The 24,529-nt window shown below is 48.4% G+C and overlaps 1 protein-coding gene across 1 annotated transcript in view; it reads right to left on the bottom strand.

Annotated features, from left to right (window-relative positions):
* Positions 1-16,513, bottom strand: part of LOC146188067 (transient receptor potential cation channel subfamily M member-like 2) — a 178,464-nt gene extending 161,951 nt beyond the window's left edge. Inside the window, 2 exon segments of the mRNA XM_084604991.1 lie at positions 14,354-14,445; positions 16,495-16,513. Of these exon segments, the coding sequence (XP_084461117.1) occupies positions 14,354-14,445; positions 16,495-16,513 (111 nt within the window).
* Between the last annotated feature and the right edge of the window lie 8,016 nt (positions 16,514-24,529).

Raw genomic sequence — 24,529 nt, 5'->3', positions numbered from 1 at the left:
GTCTACCGAGAGCACCCCCGAATCGGCAGGACCCTCTACCTCGGCTGCACCACCCCCTCCGACTGTGCCCGCACGAGAACGCGACCCGCCGCTGTTCGCTGGTCGTCGCGACGACGACGTCGATGACTGGTTGGACACCTATGAACGCTGCAGTAACTACAACCGGTGGGACGACGCTCTAAAATTTCTGAACGTTTCTTTCTACCTCATTGAGGTCGCCAGAACCTGGTTTATTAACCGCGAACCCCACACGACTAACTGGACAACATTCAAGCAGCAGTTCCGCCAATATTTCGCCGACCCAGCAGTTCGCACTGAGGTCGCGAAGAATAAGCTCGCCTCTCGCCTCCAAGGTCCCGATGAGTCGTACGCGTCTTACATAGAGGCCATACTTGCACTCTGCCGGCGTGTTAGTCCCACCATGCCGGAACCTGAACGCGTACACCACATCTTAAAAGGAATTAATTCTGTGGCTTATAATACCCTGATTGCCCAGAATCCTTCTACTGTTGACGCGATTATTGCGACCTGCCAACGCATCGACCAGCTGCAGTCCTCCCGATTGCAGCCCGGAATCGCTACTGGCCCGACCTATGCTGACCTGGATCTACGGGCACTGATTCGAGCCATCATCCGGGAGGAGCTCCAAGCCCTCAAGCCTGTCTGTCGACATGGATGCGATCATTCTTCCGTACCTTCTAATGACGCCGGTCTACGCAACATCATTAAAGATGAGCTGGCAACAATCACGCGACCTATGCCGTCCGACCCTCCTGCACCCCGCCAAGCATCGACTTACGCGCACGTCACAGCATCACCCCCTCCTTTTGTTCAGCCGCCCCAACTGGCATCGCCCTACAACCACATCAACGCTGTGACGACGGCTCAGCCTACGCCACCCTATTACGCACCCTGGCGCCCCTCTCGCCCAGTGTGCTACTACTGTGGAATACGAGGACATATATCCCGCTTCTGCCGTCGCCGTATTCAGAACGAGCGGCGTGGTTATGACGCCTTCGAAAGTGACGTACCATCATATTATCAGCGACGACCTCCTATTTCCAGCCCACCTCGGAGATCATCCCCACCTCCAGAATCCTCGTCTGAGCCTCGTGGAACCCATGCACCCCGACGTCGGTCCCTATCCCCACACCGCCGCTCAGTTTCCCCTCTCCGACCCGCAACAACTCTCCCTGTCCGCCATCCGGAAAACTAAGCATTGCAGTTTCCGGAGGTCAAACTGCAGTCTGCGAACTTACCAAAAGTCCTCCAGATCGCCCGTATAATGTGATTTCTGTTTTCGCTGAAGGATTACCGGTCGAAGCATTGATTGATACAGGGGCTGCAATTTCTGTCATTCACGCTGATTTGTGCTACCGTTTGCGAAAAGTTACGACACCATATGATGGGCCTGAACTCCGTGGAGCCAATGACGTCCCTTTGCGCCCTTTAGCAAAGTGCACCGTACGAGTTGTTATTGACGGCGTCCGCCATCATGTGCAGTTTGCTGTGCTCTCTCCATGTGCGCATCTGATGATTTTTGGATGGGATTTTTTGTCAACCGCTTCGGCGTTAATTTCTTGTGGCGACCGTGTTATCCATATGACAGACAGCGATTTTTCATCTGAAGTTTCTGAACGACATCATTCCCTCGTTGCCGCCGCTGATACTGTTCTGCCTCCCCAGTGCGAAAAACTGCTTACCGTTGTTTCTGACAACATCGCTGACGGGGACGTACTCATCGCACCATCTTATCGTCATCTTGAACGCGGTATCGCCTTCCCGTCCAGTCTTGTGAGGTTCTGCAACGGCTCAGCGACAGTAGCGGCCACTAACACTTCACGTGAATCCCTCGTGCTCCGAAAAGGAACTTCTCTCCCCTGCAAGGTGGATGTTCAACCTTTGTCCTTGATGGTGCTCACCGCCCCTCAGCCTCAGCACCGTGTTTCGACAGACGTCTCTCTTTCTGTTCTCACAAAGACTATTAATCCTAACCTGACGCCGAACCAACGCCAAGAACTGCTGACATTGCTTCGACAACACCAAGCCATTTTTGATGCCACTTCCCCACCACTGGGACGGACTAGTGTTGCGCACCATCGCATCATTACTGAAGGTAACTCTATCGTTCGCCGACGGCCTTATCGGGTTTCCCTCTCTGAACGAAAAGTAATTGAAGAAAATGTAAATGACATGCTCCATCGCAATATTATTCATCCCTCGACAAGTCCATGGTCCTCCCCAGTAGTGTTAGTTAAAAAAAAGGACGGCTCGGTACGCTTTTGTGTTGATTACCGCGCACTCAACAAAATTACCCGCAAAGATGTATACCCAATGCCAAGAATTGATGACGCCCTTGACTCTCTCCAAGGCGCCGAATATTTCTCGACTTTGGACCTCCGCTCAGGTTATTGGCAAATACCTATGCACGAGGACGATAAAGAAAAAACCGCTTTCGCAACTCCCGATGGCCTTTACGAATTTAATGTTATGCCTTTCGGACTTTGTAACGCACCAGCGACATTTGAAAGGATGATCGATACTGTGCTTCGTGGCCTAAAATGGAGAACCTGTTTATGTTACTTGGATGACATTGTCATCTTTTCGTCAACTTTTAACGACCATCTCACGCGCCTGAATGAGGTCCTCACGTGTCTCGCTTCAGCGGGCCTTCAGCTCAACACCAAGAAGTGCCACTTTGCACAGAAGGAAATTAAAATATTGGGACATCTAGTCAGCCATGACGGCATTCGTCCAGACCCTGAAAAAATCATCGCGGTCTTGAAATTTGCTCGTCCACAAAGGACTACAGAATTGCGCAGTTTTCTCGGCCTGGCGTCTTATTTCCGGCGTTTTATAAAGCATTTTGCAAGTTTTGCTGCTCCACTTCATCAACTACTTAAAGCACGCAGCCCTTTCGTGTGGACTGAACAGTGCGAAGCTGCTTTTAACAACCTGAAGCACGCCCTCACATCAGACCCTGTTCTTGGCCACTTCAGTGACAGCGCTCCAACCATCCTGCACACTGATGCCAGTGGTATCGGTCTTGGCGCTGTACTTCTGCAGCGCGATGCAACTTCGCGTGAGAAAGTGATTGCCTTTGCCAGTCGGACTCTCACTCCAGCTGAGAAAAACTACTCCATTACCGAACAGGAGTGCCTTGCCGTCGTCTGGGCTGTCCAAAAGTTTCGCCCTTACCTATACGGTCGGCACTTCACAGTTGTGACCGATCACCATGCTCTTTGCTGGTTGTCTTCGCTCAAAAATTTGACAGGCCGACTTGGCCGTTGGATTCTGCGCCTGCAAGAATACAATTTTGACGTCATTTATAAATCGGGTCGCCAACACCAAGACGCCGACGCTCTTTCTCGCTGTCCACTTTCGGAATCGGCTTGCTGTTTTTCTTCCCAATGCATTTCCACCTATGACCACAGCCGACCATCTCTTTCCCCGACGTATATCACAACAGTTTCATTTGACGACTCAGAGAACAAACACGCTCTCCGCTCACAGCAATTAGCCGATGCCTACTGCCGTCCCATCATCGACCGCCTTACTGGCGCTTCGGACCCACCCAATGCTCGGCTTCGCCGACAACTTCGCAATTTCAAGCTCGAAGATGGCATCCTACTCCGCTTCGTGTATTGCCCTGATGGAACTCGCTGGATACCAGTCGTGCCGCGTGTGCTTCGTCAACGTATACTGGCGGCTCTCCACGATGACGCCACAGCAGGTCACCTTGGTGTTGACAAAACCTACGACCGCGTGAAAAAACGATTCTTTTGGCCTGACCTATCTTCCAGCGTTGCCAAATACGTCGCATCCTGCCCTCTATGCCAACGTCGCAAACGGCCGACTTCTTCACCCGCTGGCCTTCTACAACCTGTTCCCTGTCCCGCCACGCCATTCGACGTAGTCGGCATCAATTTATATGGCCCCCTACCTCTCTCCGATGGGGGTAACCATTGGATTATAACAGCTGTCGACCACCTTACACGCTACGCTGAGACAGCACCTGTACCGACCGGTTCCGCTCAAGAAGTAGCAAATTTCTTTTTGCAATCAATTGTATTGCGTCATGGCGCTCCTCGGGTGCTCCTAAGTGACCGCGGGACGGCCTTCTTATCGACAGTCGTTGCCGAAGTTCTTTACGCGTCATCCACCCTTCATAAGACAACCTCGAGCTACCATCCGCAGACTAACGGGCTGACTGAGCGATTTCACCGCACCTTATCGGATATGATCTCCATGTATATCACACCTGATCATCGAAATTGGGACACTATTCTACCATTCGTCACTTTCGCCTATAACACAGCAGTACAACGGACTACCGGTTATTCTCCATTTTTCCTCGTTTATGGCCGTCCTCCCACTACAATTCTCGACGCTTCCTTTTTCTCTACGCCCGACTACTCCACATCGGTACCTACCCAGTTCTTATCTCGTGTGGCCAGATGCCGTCATCTTGCCCGCCTCAACACAGCAGCGTGCCAGGAAGATCGCAAGAGCCGCTACGATTCTACGCATCGCGTGGTCTCTTATCGTCCCGGTGACGAAGTACTGCTTTATACTCCACTGCGCACCCCTGGCCTTAGTGACAAATTCCACCACCGCTACCTTGGTCCCTACAAGATCATCAGACAAACTTCTCCAGTTAACTACAAAGTCACGCCTGTTGATCCCCCAGCCGATCGACGCCACCGTGGAACTGAAATTGTTCATGTCTCTCGCTTGAAACCGTTTGTGCGCCGCGGTACATCGGTTAGTTAGGAGCGGCCAGGCTGGCCGCTTCCGACCCCCTGGGCAGATTGTGTGAGCCTTCTGTGGAGCTTCTTTCATTTGTACATGCCATCATCATCTTCTTTCATTTGTACATACCATCATCATCGTCCCGCGGCGCCGGCTCTGGCGCGTGCCTGGGTTGGTGACCGGATTAAAACGCTAGACAAGGCTTCGCTGTCCTTGCCGCCACGACCTCGCCGTCTTGACCTAGCCTTCTTCCACAATATATATATATATATATATATATATATATATATATATATATATATATATATATATATATATATATATATATATATATATATATATATGTATCTACAAGAGGGAGCAGGATGAAGATGAAGCAGCACGTTCAGCCGTGTGGAAGATGAAGCGCCACACAGTGCTCACACTATTTCGCCCGCCCGCGCAGTTGAAGCGGCCAGCCTGGCCGCAATTAGTCCGCAGGATCGCGCCGAATAAAATGTTTCATACGTGAAACGTGGACAACTTCAGTGCCACGGTAACGACAGTCCGGAGGAGGGTAAACAGGGGAGACACGATAGTTGACCGGGGAGGTTTTTGCAAGAACTGTGTAAGGACCAATGTAACGGTGCTGTAACTTGTCACAAAGACCAGGAGTGCGTAATGGGGTCCGAAGTAACACCTCGTCGCCGGGACGGAACAAAACTTGGCGATGGGTTGCATCATAGCGGCACTTGCGGTCTTCCTAGCTAGCTTCCGTGTTGACGCGAGCAAGCTGGCGAGATTTGGTCACTCGGGAAAGGAACTGGTCAGGAAGAGAGGATGAGAAACTGGCATGCGTATTAAGGAAAGAGGCGTCAAGAAAGGTAGCGGGAGAACAGCCGTAAACAAGGAAAAACGGAGTGTAACCTGTGGTCCGCTGTACAGCCGTATTGTAGGCGAACGTAACAAAAGGAAGTATTACGTCCCAGTTTCAGTGGTCCTGGTCAACGTACATAGACAACATGTCAGAAAGCGTGCGGCGGAACCGCTCAGTCAACCAACTGGTCTGCGGGTGATAGCTGGAGGTCAGTTTTGGATGTGTGGTTGAGGCCTCAATAACTTCGGCTACAATCGTCGACAGAAATGTCCGACCACGATCGCTGAAAAGCACTTGAGGGGCCCCATGCCGCAGTACGAGCGATTCCGAAAAGAAAGTCGCGACCTCATGTGCTGAGCCATTAGGCAGTGCAGCGGTCTCAGCGTAGCGTGTTAGGTGGTCGACGGCGGTGACGATCCAGCGATTACCTCGTGCGGACAATGGGAGTGGCCCGTATAAATCTATGCCAACAACGGCAAAAGGAGTAGCAGGGCAAGGCAGCGGCTGTATTAGGCCAGCAGGAGAAGAAGTGCGCTGTTTGCGGCGCTGACATGGCAGACAAGAGGCGACGTATTTTGCCACACTTGAGGCTAGGCCTGGCCAGAAGAAACGGGTTTTCACGCGGTGGTAAGGTTTATGAAAGCCTAAGTAGCCGGCTGTAGCATCATCGTAGAAAGCCGCCAGGATACGGGCGCGAAGCGCTCTCGGAATACCGGGGACCCAGAGGCCTTCAGAGCAATAAATATAACAGGAGAGCACGCCGTTGTCAAGTTTGAACTTTTGGAGTTGCCTGCGCATCCTAGCGGTAGGAGGGTGAGAAGCACCGGTGAGAAGGTTGATTAGGGAAAGACAGTAGGGATCTGCTCGCTGGTGTGAAATAATGGCGTAGCGATCTGGAGCAGCGGAAGGAGTAGCAGAGGTGATGTTTGGAGCTCTGGACGACATTGGGACGTCGAGGGTGCACGCAGGAAGGCGCGAAGAAGCCCTAGGTGGTTATACTGGGAGCGGGCAGCGGGAAAATAGCATCGGCATCTCGATGTTTGCAACCCGATATGAATATGACATCATAGTGGTATTCCTGCAAACGCAAAATCCAACGGCCCAGGCGTCCAGTCAAATTTTTGAGGGTTGATAACCAGCACAGAGCGTGGTGATCGGTAACGATCCTGAAATGGCGGCCGTAGAGGTAGGGGCGGAATTTCTGAACTGCCCAAACGACGGCGAGGCACTCTTGCTCAGTGATGGTGTAGTTGCGTTTCGCTGGTGTTAGAGTTCGACTGGCAAACGCAATTACCTTTTCCCGAGAAGCGGTATCACGTTGCAGAAGTACGGCGCCGATACCGAGGCTGCTGGCATCGGTGTGGAGAATGGTGGCAGCAGTGTCGTCGAAGTGAGCGAGAACAGGGTCGGAAGTGAGGGCATTCTTTAGGGTTTGGAAAGCTTTTTCGCATTCTTCGGACCAATTGAAAGTAGTACGGTTGGTAAGGAGGCGGTGGAGCGGTGCAGCAATGGTAACGAAATTGCGAATGAAACGGCGAAAGTACGAAGACAGGCCAAGGAAACTGCGTAGTTCCTTAGTCCGCTGAGGGCGTGCAAAGTTCAAAACTGCAGCAAGCTTGTCAGGGTCGGGTCGAATGCCATTGCGGCTGACGAGGTGGCCCAGGATCTTGATTTCTTTCTTGGCGAAATTACACTTTTTTGTGGGCAGCTGGAGACCGGCGGATGCCAGGCACGTTAATACTTGATCAAGGCGGGCGGCATAAATGATCAGAAAAAGTCGCAGAGAAAATAACTATGTCGTCCAGGTAGCACAAGCATGTTTTCCACTTAAGTCCTCTAAGAACAGTGTCAATCATGCGCTCAAACGTAGCGGGGGCATTACAAAGTCCAAAAGGCATGACATTGAATTCGTAAAGCCCATCAGGAGTAGCGAATGCGGTTTTTTCTTTGTCGGCTTCGTGCATCGGTATTTGCCAGTGACCGGAACGTAAATCCAAAGTGGAGAAATATTCGGCGCCCTGAAGACAGTCGAGGGAGTCGTCAATCCGTGGTATAGGGTAAACATCTTTGCAAGTGACTTTGTTAAGTGCGCGGTAATCAACGCAAAAACGCACGGACCCATCCTTTTTTTTTGACCAAGACGACCGGAGATGACCAGGGGCTAGCTGAGGGCCGAATAATGTCTCATCGGAGCATATCATTCACATTATCTTCTATGATTTTACGTTCTGATAAGGAAACACGGTAAGGGCGGCGGCTAACAATAGAAGTACCTTCTGTAATAATGCGGTGCTGTGCAGAAGACGTTCGGCCCAAGGTCGGAGAAGTGACATCAAAGGAGGCTTGGTGTTTTCGAAGTAATTCCTGCAAAGCTTGGCGGTGAATCGCAGGAAGGTCAGGATTGATGGTGCCAAAGAGAACACAGAGAGAAGCATCGGAAGAAGCTGCTGGTGAGGAATAGGGCACGGTAAGGGTGGTGAGGGACACCGGGTGAATGTCCAGGGCACAAGGAAAACATGTCCCTTTAGTCAGCACAATGGGCTCTGGGGAAGTGTTCGAAGCAGCGACAAGTGCTGTACCATGCTCAAACCGAACAAGACTTGCTGGTAGCGCGATTCCACGGGTCAGATGGCGATCAGAAGGCACGATTAGCACATCTCCGTTATCAATGTAAGTAGAAGAAAGAGCGACATGTTGTTGGCATCCAGGGGGCAACACTGAATTAGTAGCGGCAAGCAGGCGATGAGGGGCTCGGGAGGTTCAGAAGACGGATCGCTCTCGTTCATGTAAATGACCCTGTCGCGACGCGAAATGCTTGCTGATGCGGCAGACAGAAAATCCCAGCCTAAAATAATTGGGTGAGCGCACGGTGACATCACGGCAAATTGTACATGGTGGCGGACACCATCAACAAAAACTCGCACCGTACACTTAGCAAAAGGCAGAATTATTGCACCATTAGCTCCACGAAGTTCAGATCCATCAAAAGGCGTTTTCACTCTTCGCAAGCGGGAGCACAAGTCAGTATGTATCACAGAAACAGCGGCGCCCGTGTCAACCAAAGCCTCAACAGATAAACCTTCTACCCACACTAAAATAATATTCCAGGGACGTTCCGGAGGATTTTTGGGATGGCCGAAGAGTGCAGTTTTCCCTCCTAAAACGGCAGTGGTCAGTTTTCCGATAGACGGGGGGTCGTCAGAGAAGCTTGACGGAGAGGCGAGGTTGAGCGGCGAAAAGGCGAAAGAGAACGGCGTCTTGATGGCCTGTAACCAGCAGGCGGAGCGGGGCTTTCTGGCGGGGGTGATGAACGTCGGGGATAATCAGGGAATGAACGGTGGTTTGAGCCGGAAAAGCGAGGAGGGTAGTCTGCTTCAAATGTGTCGTAGCCGCGGCGTTCATTCTGGAGCCTGCGACGACAGAAGCGGGAAATATGGCCTCGGTACCCGCAGTAATAACAAACAGGGCGGGCTGGGCGCCAGTTGGGGTAGTATGTCGGCGCCGCGGCAGGTGGTGCCAATGCAGCGACATGAGCAGTGGTAGGCGCCGGTGGCGTAGGCGCTCCAACTGCAGGTTGCAAGGACGTGACCTGGGCGTACGTTGACACCTGACAGATGGTAGGAGCGACCGATGTTGGGGGGAATAGGTCATTGAGGCCAGCTCTTCTTTGACAATGCTACGCAGGCCGGTACTTGAAGGATGTGGATCAGATGCAGGGCGGCACAAATTAACTTGAGCCGAGAGCTCTTCACGAATTAATCCGCGAACAAGCGCACGGAGGTCAGCGTCGGCAGGGAAACCAAATGAAGTGGGATCAGGCTGCAAGCGTATTGACTGTAGTTCGTCAAGGCGTTGACAAGTCGATATGATGGCGTCGATTGTGGTAGGGTTCTGCACGGCCAGGGCGTTATAGGCGAGTGGCCCAATACCTTTAAGGACGTGCCGAACCCGCTCGGCCTCTGGCATGGTGTCATTTACGCGCCGACAAAGTGCAAGAACATCTTCTACATAAGAGGTATAGGTCTTATTAGACCGCTGAAGTCGGGCTTCTTGCTTCTTCTTGGCGGACTCCGTGCGAACAGTAGGAGCGCAGAAAATCTGGCGTAACTTTTGTTTAACGGTAGCCCAGTCAGGAATTGTCGATTCATGATTTAGGAACCACGTTTTGGCCACATCCGTCAAATAAAAGGACACATTAATTAGTTTAAGAGAATCGTCCCACCGGTTGAAAGCACTGACCCGGTCGTAGCTGTCGAGCCAGTCATCAGCGTCGTCGCCGCGGAGACCGGCGAACATCTGCGGGTCGCGCTGACGGCTACTGACAGTCCAAGTGGCAAGGGGAGCTGGAGTGAGTTGGTAGAAGCCGGAATAGCGGAGTGGCCCTCTTGAGTCATGACGATGGTGGTCGGGGTCAAACGGCGGCCAGAACGAAGCTCCAGGTGGATGCAGGTGACGAAGCAGCGGGTAAATGAAGGCGCACCTCCACCACGTGTAAGGTAACGCGAAGGTCGGACTTGGGGGATCGGGCTTTATTGCAGACCTGAAGCCTTCGTCGCACACTGCAGCCAAATACTCCGCGATGACGATGGGTATCTACAAGAGGGAGCAGGATGAAGATGAAGCAGCACGTTCAGCCGTGTGGAAGATGAAGCGCGACACAGTGCTCACAATATATATATATATATATATATATATATATATAATACAAGCATATGCTTGATGGACTCACTTTAAAGAAAAACGAAACTAGCTGAAAACCTATGCGATTCTCACCAGCAAGAGCGACCTCTAATGACGCAAGAAGGCAAGAAAACAGTTCTTGCTCGGGAAAGTGGAATTCATGAAAGTGGAATTAATGCATTGACGATGATTGAAGTGCGCGTTCTAGACTGAACGCACAGCTTTAAGCGCGTTGAAGCGCTTGTGCTTAGTTCTGTTTTTGGCGGCTACGATAAGGCGCCTCTACCTAGGTATGAAGCGGTGAATGCGATAGGACTGCAGGAGGGTAAAATCGACAAACTTGCTCCTCTGACGAACTCCGCCTTTGAAAGTATAGATCACATCGGTCTAATGCTCAGAACGAGCGGAGGTTTACGTAAAGTTCGAGAAAGAGCTACAGCACGGTGTACAGCCTTCGCTCCGTAACATGTGAAGCATAATAGTGGAAGCACTGTTACGGGTAAAATATAATAAGGATATCTCTGCTGGTGCCACGTGCTTGTATCAGGCACGTGAAATGTAATACAAATCTGGAATTCGCGCACTGCGCTAAATGACATTTTTGCTTAGGCATTCTATCCCACATGTTCTATATCGCTATGATTCCACGCACATAAATGTTAAGTAGCAGCTTTGTTTTTAGAGCGAAATCGCGCTTATGCCGTGGCTTTAATTGGCTAAGTGGTTTCGTGAGGTCACAAATACGTGGCTCATGTGGCTAATCCAAACTGAGTTCAGTATAGTGATTCCAAGGTGCGGGTCCCCCTTTTAAGTTTGCCAAACAGAACATAGAGTGACGGAGCCCATGACTGAACAATGACTGATCGTAACCTCTTGTAATGTATTCACATGAATGAAGAAGCCATCGGAGCGGATTTAATGAACCCGAGAACTCGGTATCAGTAGCGGAGAGTATTGACCGACAAGTTACCGCGGCGTATGCTTTCTTGTGTTGTAACCAGGTTTTAGTAGGGTTACACCTCAGCAATTTGGCGCGGCCGCTCTTCGACGGCGCCACAGGTAGGGTTAAACCTGTGGTCTCCGCAATCAAGCGCGCCATTGCACATGATCTGATCCCAGAGGTCACACTTAAACTTCCGCCATTTGACGCGGTGATTATACCAGAGGGCGCCACATGTACAGGTAAAACTAGAGTGCCTCAGAGCGACCGGCACAGAAAGTTTGCGCACTACCGCTTTCGCACAATATTACGAAAAGTTTAAGCGTTTTGACTTTATGAACAAACGAATCCCCTACCTCCGTTGGCGAAAAAAAAAAAATTCCCGTGCTAAAAACGCGGCCACACTGGAAGTGCGCGCTCTGTTAAGGCTGTGAGAATAAGCCGTTCGGAGGAGTGCCATCCCCTGCTTAAAGACCAAGTATTCATTATGGGTAGCCACTAAACAGCATCGTAAGACTCAAGGTCGAGTTTTTGTTCGTTGAACTGACAGTTGACTGGGTGCCACTTAAAGGCCCACTGAAACGGTCATCAAGAAGGATAAACAGCACCATAACACTGATATATTGAACCACCCATCATTCTCCCGCAAAAATTTTCGATCTAGCTTCTGCAACACCAGAGATATCGGCGATTAAAAATGACGCTTCCAATTTTCCCTCTCAATTTGTACGCCCCCCGAAGGGAGTCTTAAAAAAATAAAGAATACAAGCAAGTTGAAAGCTCCGCCCAGAAATACGTCACTTCGACGAATTTCCCGTTGCCACGCGCTCGCTCGCCTGCGTACTCGGGTCAACCCGTCTTCGCTGAGGACGCCTGAGAGTTTGCCAGTTCGCGCAGCGTAACCGCGGTTACGCGAAACCGTGGTTAGCCCATGTTTCACGGCGGACCAAACCATGGTTACACCACTAACTGTGGTTATCGCAAAACGAGCTTGGCGACCTTGGTTTGCGTCGTTAGCCGAGGTTATGGCGGCGTCTGTTGACGAAGGCTACTCGTCGGCGCCCGAGTGCGCGAAACGTACGAGCGGGTCTGCTTCACAAAGTTATTCATTTGCCCACTGTATCACGTTTAAAGATCGATGTATGGAATATGGTGCCGCCCGACGTCTTCGATTACGGCCGACAGCGCAGCAACTGCGTACTGAAGCCTTGTCTTGCCTGCAGTATCGTTTGAACGGCTTGTTGCTGAGCAAAACGTCAAAAAATGCGCGGTCTTAGCTGTAATGAAAGTACGCGAGTTTGCAACGCTTGCAGCACGGGATGCCGCGAGCAGGCTGAGGTACGTTGCACTTTACGCCGTGCGTGACCGTCTTTAGTCGTCGTAGGCATAAATTGTTCCGCTTCGAAGCCGCGGCGGTCCGCGCTTTGGAACTGATCAACGCTGTCGTAAATCGTCTACTTCTGAAACTGCCTTATTGGGAATCCTATCCTGCATAGCAAAAGAACCATAGGATTAACTCTGGCGACGCAATAATCGCAGAGCTAGTACGAGCAGATCGGATGAGCCGGAATGCACCAGCGGCAGCTGGCTGAGCAGAAACTTGCTTTTATCACGGCTATCGCTCTTACCACCAGTTTGCTGCTGGTCAGCGATCCTCACGAGGGCTTTATGCTTGATATTCGGCTCAGTATTGCAGACGCCAACAAATTTTAGCACGCTCCGCCGTGTCGTTCGGTTCGCGTACGGTATGCGGGAGGAGTGGTCACAGCGGCGGTGTTTACGGCGGTCGAGGAGGTGCTGCCATCATGCGGTGCTTGACCGCCTGCGCCTGAGGAGCTCACGCAGCGCGCGAGCAGAAGACTTTCGAAGCTACCGGAAGTGTGTCCGGGACGTCATGGCTGCAGTGGCCGCAGCGAATGGCAGCTTCTAGAAAGCCTTGCCAGTCAACTCAACCGTGACGTCACGGTTTAAAGAAATAGTTCCATGCGACACCGCCAAGCGACAACCTGTCTGCCTGCGAATTTCAAAAAACGCTGTTTTTAAAAATTCATCATAAATCGCTGGCTTCGTTTCAAGGCGTTATACTTTGGGTTGATGCTCAAAAGGATTCGTTCTACACACTGGCTTCTTGGCTTCTTGGCTTCAGTGGCTTCTTGGTGACCGTTTCAGTGGGCCTTTAAGGTCGAATAAATCCCCACGGGCTTGATGTAAGCGAGTCTCTAGCTCATCGCATATTTCTGAAAGTGATCGTGCTTAGCGGAGAAAAATGCAGACAAAATAACCAGGTAATTTTGTGTGCTTGGTGGGAATGTGCCATTCTCAAGAATCTCCTGGCGACCTAACTGGTTGCTTACGCTCTATACCTCTTCCTTGCCGAAAGTTCACTAATGAGCTTCATCCCGGTCTCTCCGATTTCCTTCTTGTGTTTTCAGGCGAACAGATCACAAACTAAATGTGGCTCTTGCGAAAATGTGCAGAATCGAGCTCGTCGTCTCTCCAGAAGAGAGCCAATATACGCTCGTCGGTACAGGCTTATGAATACAATAAAAAATCGCTGGAAAGACTGGACAAACCACATACATGCGCTAGTGTTCGCGCAAGTGCTTGCTCGCTTGTCCTGTTTTCCTAGCGGTGTTTCATTTTATTCGTCGTCGACGGGGCGTTCTACTATACGGGCGTTTCAAGCTTTTTTTAAATAGCTAAAGCTTTTATAGATGCAACCAGTGTTAGCGAGATTCCGGGGGGTATCGGTGGGGTTCTGTTTAACTTAAAAAAGCATCCCTCCCCGGGAATCAAACGCCTACCCCTACGATCCCCACACGAACGCCTTAACCAAATACGCCAAGTCGGGTACGTGAGAAACTAGGGGCGCTACGACGACGCCTTCAACCCGGTCTCCAGGAGGGCGCTTGGCGCACGCCATCTGCCGCGAGCTATGAAGACTAAGCGCCGCAACAAGCGCGCCATCGCTATCGAGTGGAGCTGCTCGTCTCGAATCCGGGATGGAAGAATCACTGCAATCTCCGGTGTTCTGGCAAACAAACACTACAGTAGGGTCAACCCGAAAAGCTTTTGCCGTATCGCTCTTGAAGGGTCTTGAGTGCCTCACGAATTGTTTTCGTTACCTCCGGCTCGAAAGCAAAATTCTTCCAGAAGTGTATTGTTCCTTTCCCACAAAGGTATCGGGTGTAGGTTCGTCCGCAGTGGCAGACTGGACCTGGAAAATACAAAAGCACGTATATATACACCCGGCTTTGGCGGCGTGCCATACATGGTGCAGGGGATCAAATACGATACGTTTACTATCTTTTTATTTATTTTATTTATTTATTTAGTACATAATGCACACCTTTTTCAGGGTCCAAGCAGGACAGGAATATATTGTTAACAACACTCAAAAGATACAGAACACAATCAAAAGGAATATCCATAAAAATGAACAGACAAATTTTGCGAAACTATGACAGTGCCGGGTTAAGTGGAGAAATATGGGAGAGGCCTTCGCCCTGCAGTGGGTATAATCAGGCTGATGATGATGATGATGATGACAGTGCCATAACATGGTTCCAATCGGATATTGTCCGCGAAAAAAAATCAATATTTAAAACAGTCAGTCTTCGCAAAATATGGAGTCAATGAGTGAATGTGATGGTGTCGGGTATGCAGCGTGGACAGAGGGGATATGTACTGCGAAGGATCCAAAGCTAACTTATGGTTCAGTAAAGAATAAAGAAACTCAAGGCGATATTTTCCTCTTCGCGTTTCAAGTGTTTCAATATTATTAGTCGCCATGATATCAGTGGGGGAGTCGGTGATCTTAAATTTCGAATAGAAAAACCTAACAGCTTTTCTTTGAACCCTTTCTAATTTACAGATGTTAAGCTTAGTAAATGGGTCCCATACAACCGAAGCATACTCAAGCTTTGGACTGATGTAAGCGTTATACGTCAGCAGGTTTACGTGAGAAGGAGAATTTCTTAGTTTATACCTCAGAAAACATAGCTTTTTAAATGCAGAGGAGCATATGTTTTCTATACGTGAGTTCCAGGAAAGATTGCTTGTTATTGTTGCACCTAAATATTTGTAACTGTTAACTTGCTTTAGTGTTGATGATCCGAGGGTATACGCGTGGTTAATCGCGTTCTTTTTATGTGTTATTTGCATCGAAACTGATTTTTCAGTGTTAAGAACCATGGAAAACTCACTGCACCAATCAAGAACATTTTCTAGACGCCTGTCAAGTTCATTTTGATCGTTAGTACACGTAATTTGACGGCATGCGACACAATCATCAGCAAACAAGCGAATATGCGTTCCTGGAGTAACCACATTAACAATATCATTGATATAAATCTGAAGAAGCAAACGTCCCAAGACGCTTCCCTGGGGCACCCAAGAGGTGATTGGGAGACAACTGGAGTTGCACCCCCCCCCCCCCCCCCGTATCGACTGAAACAAATTGCACTCTATTCGTGAAGTAATCTGCAATCCACGATAATAAAATGTCTGGGAGATTAATGTTCTGTAGTTTTTGAATGAGCTTTCCGTGGTGAACTTTATAAAATGATTTGCTAAAACCCAGAAATATGGTGTCTATTTGACCATTCATATCCAGTGTTTTAGCAAAAGTATGTACTATTGTAACTAATTGTGTTATTGTAGAATAGCCCTTTCTAAACCCATGCTGAAAGTCGGTTAATACGGAGTGTTCTTCAAGAAATTTGTTAATACGTTTAGCAATAATGTCTTGTACCCAAGAATGACGCCAGTGTTGTTTAAAGCAAGCTGTGCTATGCGCATGGCACATGGCTTCGATCCCAATTATTCTTCTCACGATAGACCTTTCGTATCTTGGCCATGCTAGTGCCGTCTGTACGAACATAATGGGCTCTGTCCTAAGCACACTGTAATCAGTAATAAAATTCTTCGACCCCCTAGGGATATTCAGGAGCACTATGAATCGATAGCCATTTAATGCACGCCTACACCTAGCATCGTCCTGATTAAAGGACAGGCCCAACGGCCGTCGCGTATATTATTTTAAAAAACCACGGAACACCTAAAAGCAATGTTCAGGTACTGAAGGACTTGGAATGAAAACAGAGTGCTTGTCAGAACGCGCGTATCCTCGTTTAGCGTCCACTGCGTTTTGATGCGCTACAGCTCGTAAATATAACCAGCAGTTAAAAAAATCAATACTTTGCGTTTCGGGGTTACTTACGACATGTCCTCTGAGCTACGCGATTCCAAACAAAAACGAACTTACCTAGTAGAGTATTTTGCATTACGAAAGTGAAAAAAGCAGGACAGTGGCGAGAAGACATTGGCGCTCACATCAACGCAGGCTGAGAAGCCCTATACGGTCTGCACAAATCATAGAAACTCCGCACTAAGGCGCCTCATTATGGTAGCCCGGGTTGATCTCTCATTTAGGAATTCATCCGCATTTGAATCAAGAACTAAGAAAACCATTGGAAGGCTACGCGCGACAGGTGCATTACTTAAACACTGACAGTGGACATCGAAGTTAGCGAGTGCACGCCTCTGTCATTGACACTTAAAGGAGGTGCACTTGCTGCAGCCCATCGTGTCGCACCTCAATGGTTGGGCAAGGGTGTGATGGATGACGCTTCCGCCATCATTCTCCACGGGGCCGCGACTATTCCGTGACGAAGTTCCGTCAGAACAGACGCTCACCGCGGAGGACGTTCGTCGGCTGTGTTGGTGCGTTTTCATTGTTACTGCTCTGGTTCAGGCTAGTTCTACGCGCGTGTGTGATCGGCGCCTGCCTCAACAGCACCCTAAGCACATACGGCACCATGTGACGCAACCGCTCTGTGCCAATGAGCCGCCTCACTACAATAAAAGGTCCGACAATCCATTACCACTTGTTCCCGTGCGATTCATAACGTCGGGTATTGCGGCTGAAAAAATTTGAGAGGACGCATTTAAGGTCCGCTTTTCACAGTATGACGTGATCGCTTGCGCTTTCTGCTGCTCCCCTTTCAGATTCTCGTTTGCATGCACACACTTTTTTACTTTCTCAACCCTTATGATCTCTTAATTTTGCTTCTGTGTGTTCTCACATTAAAGCCCGCACACAGAGACACAAGAAGAAAAAATGAGATAACTTGTTTATTTACTTCTGTTGTACACATGAGTCGATTATTTCAAAAATACTACAAAAATGTGTAAGCATTGCGCAACTGCAGTCCGTATCATATTTGATACAATGGGCTTCTTTGTTAGTTCAGGAAGGTTGCACAAGCCAGATGTTCATTGCTTGTGGTAGTCATAAAAACAATTTCTGTCTTTGTTCAGGCAGAGTGTCACCTCACATTTGGAACAAATAACAGAACTGAATGTGTTCATACTTGGCGAACAGTTCCTGCATCGCAGTCTCTTTTTTGTGACCAGAGGAAAGTGGCCTACACCATCTTTCCGTACTTCAGTTCGGGGTCGCTTGGTCGCCACTTTTCGTTTCTTTGGGACTGGTGAAGGGAGACTAGACGGTCGTCCTTTTCTTGTCTTTCCACAGAGTATCAAAGAATCTGACAGCTCTGCAATGAATACTCGTAACTTCATCGCTTTTGTTTTTAGCTGGACACATTGGTGCCTGTGGATGTTCCAAGCATTCACCACACAGAAAAACAAACTGTGGTACAAAATATACATGTACCACCGCCTGGATCTGATGTTGAATTTGTATAGAGCCACCTGATAATTGTGTTGGTCTATACCGCCCATGAAACTGTTGTACACCGCAACAATAGCTGGGCGCGGTACATCTATGTGGACTTTGGCCTTGCGGTCATATCTCTTTACCTTCTCAACAGGCTCCACGGACACAAAGTTTGAAACTAATGCTACGGCTTTCCTGCCGAACCAGCGTACAACCGCGAGGCCTGTACCGTTGTCGACCCGATGATCGTGGGAACCTTGCCCATGTGGCTTTAGGGCTTTCTCAGACTTGATTGAACAATCCTTTAGCCGATTTTGGCGCAAAGTGCCGACATACTGGATACCACGGCCAGTAAGTTCTTCAACGAGGTCCAAAGAGCTAAAAAAAATTATCTGCAGCTACCTTGAAACCCTCGTCGGAAGGTAGTTTGCTGCACATATCCAGGACGGTGTCGCCACCTAGTCCAAATGTGTAGTTGGCATTGTTCTTGCCTTGGTACACATCAAACTGATAAAGAATACCAGTTGCTCCAGCACGACCCCACAGCTTGAAGCCCCATGGTACTGGTTTGTTGGGCATATATTGTTTTAGGCTACTTCTACCCGTAAAAGGCACCATCATTTCATCAACTGCATTGTATTCCTCTTGTTCAATGCTTTCAAGGTTACGCTGTAGGGCGACAATCCAAGGCCGCAGCTTCCAAACCTTGTCTTTTTTTTTCTTCTTCGGAAACTGAAATTATCAACAATGTGCAGGCATGCCATCAATTTCAAGAACCGATTTCTGGACATTGTGTCAGCAACTGGTTAGTGCCTTGTGCCTTGTTCCCAGTAGCATCTTACATTTGGCATTTGGACGAGGCCCATTTGTAAGTACATGCCAATGTATTGCTCAACTTCATGAATACTTGTGTTCGCCGATTTTCCGTACGTCTGCGTACTGTACAAGTTTGTCTGTTCGACTAGCATTGCTAGCATATCGCCTGTGAGAAGCTTTCTAAAAAGCTTCACTGGAGATTCAAGATCGTCCGGTTCACTAAATGTTCCTGAAAATTCTGGATGGGCAATCTCCAGCAAGGCTTTCTCCCAGTTTCGTCCAGGATGAGATGATGACGCGACAGCTGAACTACCGCAGAAGTCCTCTGCCTGTTCTTCATCACTGGACACAGAATGGGCGTCGATATTTGCTGCAGTCCGTTCCTCGTCGTCGCTGCCCGAAAGGTCACTGAAGTCACTAATGTCGCCTCCAACAGCTACACGCTCCAGGATATCTTTCACAGCACCACCTAAAACAAGAAGAGTAAGATCACTGAGCAGAATACGCGGTAAACGGCAGGCCGCGCATTTGTAAACATCAATGCAATCCGAACAAAACTATGCAAACAGCATGACTAAGTTTCTGTTTCACGCCTTTTAAAAGAGACAGCGATAATTATTTCGCTTCGAACGAACAGCACTACAAAGTATGCTCACCCAAGATAAAATAATCAATACGGGGAGAAACATAAGAGCAGAAAGGGAGCTCCACTAAAGCCCACTGTATCAAATGTGATACACGCAAATTCCGGACGTTATCACGCGGCATAAAACTGGTTTGTATAGATGAAAATCACTTCGGGAGATTCGCAAACGTACTACGAGCAATTATGAACCAGCAAATGCAATATATAAAACTCAGCTTACCTTTTTTTGGAGTAGAACGTGCGGCATGGTATAGCTATAGTGTTCTAGAATTGGGAAGTGTGCCGTCTTCGGCGCGCGGCAATGGGAGCGACGTGGTCGCCGGAGCGATGAAAAGCGTAGGTGGCGCTGTCAGCCGTAAGAGCGCATCACAAGCGCGCGCGCCGCAGAGGAAACGCTTGGGGCGTCTGCTTCTGCGGCTCGTTTCCTGCGTGAATTTTGTTGCATCGCGTTGCTTCTCTGGCTGTTGTACTATGGCACGTTGTTGAGCAAAGAGCGATTATTGGTCAAGCAGGAAAACACATGTTTGCAGAGAGCACAGTAACAGTTCCGTCCGTCTCGTATGACTTTCGCCCCCCCCCCCCCTCTTTTACTGAATGCTCTTTTCCTTTCTTTCGTTCTTTCTTCTTGCTTATTGCGCGCTCTTTCTGCTGCCTTCCCTATTCGAACCCATCCCTTCTCGAAATACACTCAAAGCATGGTTGACTCAAAGCATGGTTTCCTAAGCAACAGCACCGCGGAAGGCCTTCGGGTAACTTTGCAGTTCACAGTCGACCTCGTTGACTACTTATTTGCGAAATGCGGTTTTACATACATTTTTATCACCTCGAGTCTAAGCCAAGACAAACTGGAAAACCTCTTCGGCATCGTGAGGCAATTTAATGGCTGCAACGATCATCCCACGCCGGCTCAATTTTTAGTGACAGTTAATTACAACTTAGCGAAGCCCCCAAAGACAGGAAATTGTAGTGCTGAAATTGTAAATGCCTTACTTGGAATTAGCCGTACAAGCGAGAAACCTTCCCAGCTTCTTTCAAATCCTATTGATGAGCTTGACCGTTTGATTGGCGAGGGAAGGCTCGATCGAGGACGTCGAAGTTACTTTGAATTCCCTTCCTTCAGATGACCCCAGATACGTAACTAGGCACAGTTCTAGCCGTCTCATAGCTTATATTGCAGGATATGTCGCTAGAAAGTTCATGAAGAAGTCAAAATGCAGTACTTGCTCCGCTTATCTTATTTCAAGTAAATCGTGCGCGGCACAAAAAGAAGAAAATCAATTTATCTCAAACTTCGACCACGGAGGTCTTCTTTATCCATCCTCGGAGCTTGCAAAGCTCATGCACATGCTGGAAGAGTCTTTCACGGTTGTTTTTTTAGTTCAAGAAAGATTAACGCAAATAGCATGCGTGAATTTGCTTTTTGTTTTTGCAAAGCGCAGAGGTTTCCAAGTTTGGTTGCCCTACTCATGACAAAGAAATGACACTTAACACAGTGAAGTTGTACTTCCTCATGCGATTGCGTTTTTATGCCAAGTCGCTAAACCAAGAGCAGACCTCTAAAGCAGAGCAGGTAAAGCACCTAAATCTGAGGAGGTGCAAGTAATCGTGTTTGAGGATTTTAATCATTCTGCCTTTCTCTTGTGTGTTTTCAAATTTAGCAGCCTAATTTATTCACGGCCTAGTACAGTTCATAATATTCTCATATAGTTCTGTACAGTTTTATACGTTTGTACCATATTCTTACACTAAGTCGCGATTTTTTTTTTCACGTCATCCATTATGTGGTTTCGTTCATTGCTATGTGCTCTCATTCATTCATTTCGTTTTGAGCAGGACTGCCAGTTCATATGTATTCCCCCACATTTAAATAAAGTCATCAGTAAGCGCTGACATAATTCCTGAATTCAAGCAATCTTCGCATACCTCTATTTACATGTGACGCAAAAAGTACGCTAGCCTAGCCTAAAACACCATTCACTGCGTTTTCAGCCCGTGCGAGCGGCGATGGAAGACTTCAGTCTAGCCCGCATAAACCGGTGCATCCAATATTAAAAATTTAATGATCATAGAAATACGTTAGACATTCGTCATTGAACCTCCCGCTAGTGTTCGAGGAATAAAGCACCCAATACGTTCAGGAAATATATCTTGCCGTTGCTTGTCAGTTCGTCGGCAATCTGTATCTTACATTGCCTGTATTTGTATTGCCGTTCCCTGACGATTGCCGCTTATTTTATAGGCAACTAGTTTTGTTCATGAACATAACCGTTTTAATACATTTAGACAAGCGTGTGGGAGCTAAAGCGACACAATTTATTGCTACGCGCCTTCGGAGTCCGATTGAACTAGCGGTGACGAAGGCGGTTCACCCAGTTGTCTGCTCCGCGTTCACTGCGCTTCTCCTGCACACAGCACCCTCTCTCCTGTCATCGCTGAAACGACCAGCTCGCCGGCGGCAGACGGCACACTTCTCAATTCTAGAACACTATAGTATAGCGACGCGAGAGTTGCTGGTGGACGCCATTTTTCAAAGACAACTTGCAGCCTCCTGGTGGTGAGAATTGGAAGCAGCCGGAAGAGAAAACAATTTTCAACGTGTAAAGAGTGGTTTCCAGAGTTCCAGTTTCGATTTGCTCCAAGAGCGGGAGATTTGAATTTGTCGTATCATTTATGATGCGCTGGGCGTTGTGGGGTAACACACAGGCGTAAGCTAGCTAGCATATTATTTGAACGACCACCCGAGGTATACATAAGCTCATGTTTTAAATAAGACAGTCGAATGGGCCTGCGTGATCTAGAGGTCGCGTGCGTGCTCGAGACCTGAGGGTGCCAGGGGTTAAAATGCAATCCAACCTTCCCCTTTCAAAGGACGAGCCACTGTTGGCAGCGCCGCCAACTCAACCATGTCATGTGGTCAAGTGATGTCACAGATCCCACCGACCAATCAGTACCTGAACATATCTCATCTGGCAACAACTACTTCCAGAGACGTGCAGTGATTTTTCGTTCACAACGCCGACACTGGAATTTCTGCTGAGCGTGGCCTTTGACGCTGCTGAGTTCCGGGAAGGCCAATCAGGGAAGGGGAAGCCGAATGATGACAGAATGTATACTCACTGCACTTAAAGGGATCCCCACTAGATTTGTTGACGAAGTATTCGCATTGCAAGTGGCATGAAAGGCAGCAAAAAATAAACTAGAAACCACGATTTGACAGCTCTTGCGATAGCACGGCTCGAAGAAGTTGACATGAATACAACGGCCTAGAGAGAAAAAAATAACTCTGATGTGCACTTGAGATACCTAAATTGAAAGTGACTGGTCTATGTAAATTTACATACTAACTTTATTTTTATAAAGGTCATAAACCTCCTGGATGTCACACGAGGAAGCAAGGTAGCATGTGGAATTTAGCACTTATTCCCCATTGCATGGAATGTACACAACTAATTTGGGAAATAGAAGACCGCAGTCACAGGAAGCACCTCTGCAAAACATTTCTTAGAAAACTGACACAAGTGCTGCTGACGAAATGGGTGGCATCAATTACCAGTAAAGATTTGTATCAACGTGAGGTGGCTCGCCTAGAGCGCTGTACCTGAGATCGATGGAGCATATATAATTAAGAATTTTAAAGCAGGTAGTGGTTTTTATATCACATCTTCCTTCACTCTGCTGAATATAGCTTACATAAGCGCTAATAGCCAAGCGTAGTTACCGAACCAAAACTGCGCAAATATTGCAGACATTCAGGCCTGTTCACCTCTGAATTGCACATGAATATCTCTCGAAGAAAGTTCTTAGCATTAAAACGAAGCTCGCAACTTTTGTCTACCTTCCGTGACTTTGACTGCGACAATTACAGTAAAGTAGTGTTTATGACTGTTGCTCTTAACAAGAATGTTTACAGCAATTGGATAGGTAGGAAGAAGCTGTATTATGATGCGGAGCAGCACTGCGTACGGAAACCCAAGTGCGCTATAAAGTATACGGAGTTTCTAATCGGCCCGAAGCGATTTAAGTGCAGATAATTGTATGTAATACGATAATCCAGCTATCAGGCGGTTTCGTGCTTTTAAAACGCCGGTAACATAATAGGCGACCAATCCATGAAGTGCGCTTACAAGTGACGCGCACTGCAGTACCATTGTTTTCAGCTTGGAAGCAAATGCGTTTCTGTGTCGAGGCAGCGGCACCATGATGACGAACTGCCATCGATCTCAAACATGCGCGTGCCATCATTAATACTTTATGAAGCGCAATTGGTCTTAAATCGTTAAATTACCAAGCGCTGACCAAATCGACGTTTCGAAGAAATAGCAAGTGCTCGCCCGTAACTGGATGGATGGATGGATAGATGGATGGAATATAGGAGCGCCCCCTTTGAAACAGGGTGGTAGCCGTTGCTATATCATGCTCATTTTTCTCCCTTTATCCTAATTATTGTTTTAGATCAGTTAACTAAACCATCATCCTGTTTATTAAATTTTTGTTTCTACATTACTAGCATTATGTCACTTCTCTGCTTTTAAGCCAGCAATCTTCCAATCGTTTTTTGTTAGCTTCCATCGCAGGTTCATTCACCCGGCCACTGGTATCTTTAAACTCCAGGGCCTCACGAAGGGTGGCTGCGCCTGCATCGACTTCCGGATATATACCATCACATTTGAGTATAAGATGGTCAATTAGTTTAGTCTGTGGGGTTTAAAGGGAAGCTGAAGCGGTTTTCAAATTGCATGAAATGCTTTGGTTGGGAAGAAAAGACCTCGAAAATCATATGTGTAAATTTTTTCTCGATTCTGTCCGTTAGAACAGCCGCAATCGCCTTTTAAAAACCCGCCGCGGACACGCCCCCGTCGCCTCCGGAAGCGCCGGGTTGGGGGATGACAAAATTGGAGAGCTGGCGGAAGTGACGCCATTCACGGGGAGCCGGCCGGCCGTCCTGCACGTCCCGCATTGCTTGCTGCGCTGCGTCTCGCGCTTTGGCGTGGCGAACGACGATTCAACGTAATTCTTTGCTAGTGCCGTTTGTTTTTTCTAGTTCGAGCGTTCTGTGTGGAGTGGGTGTAGCGACAAGTGGCCATCATGCCGTCGTTCTGCCCAGCATTCGGCTGCGCGAACACTGGTGGCCGGGATGATGTGGTGTTTCACACGTTT

This window comes from Amblyomma maculatum, chromosome 5, assembly GCF_055883805.1.
Source record: "Amblyomma maculatum isolate TAMU_Amacu chromosome 5, ASM5588380v1, whole genome shotgun sequence".
NCBI lineage: Eukaryota > Metazoa > Arthropoda > Arachnida > Ixodida > Ixodidae > Amblyomma > Amblyomma maculatum.
This window is presented reverse-complemented; position numbering and strand designations above follow the sequence as displayed.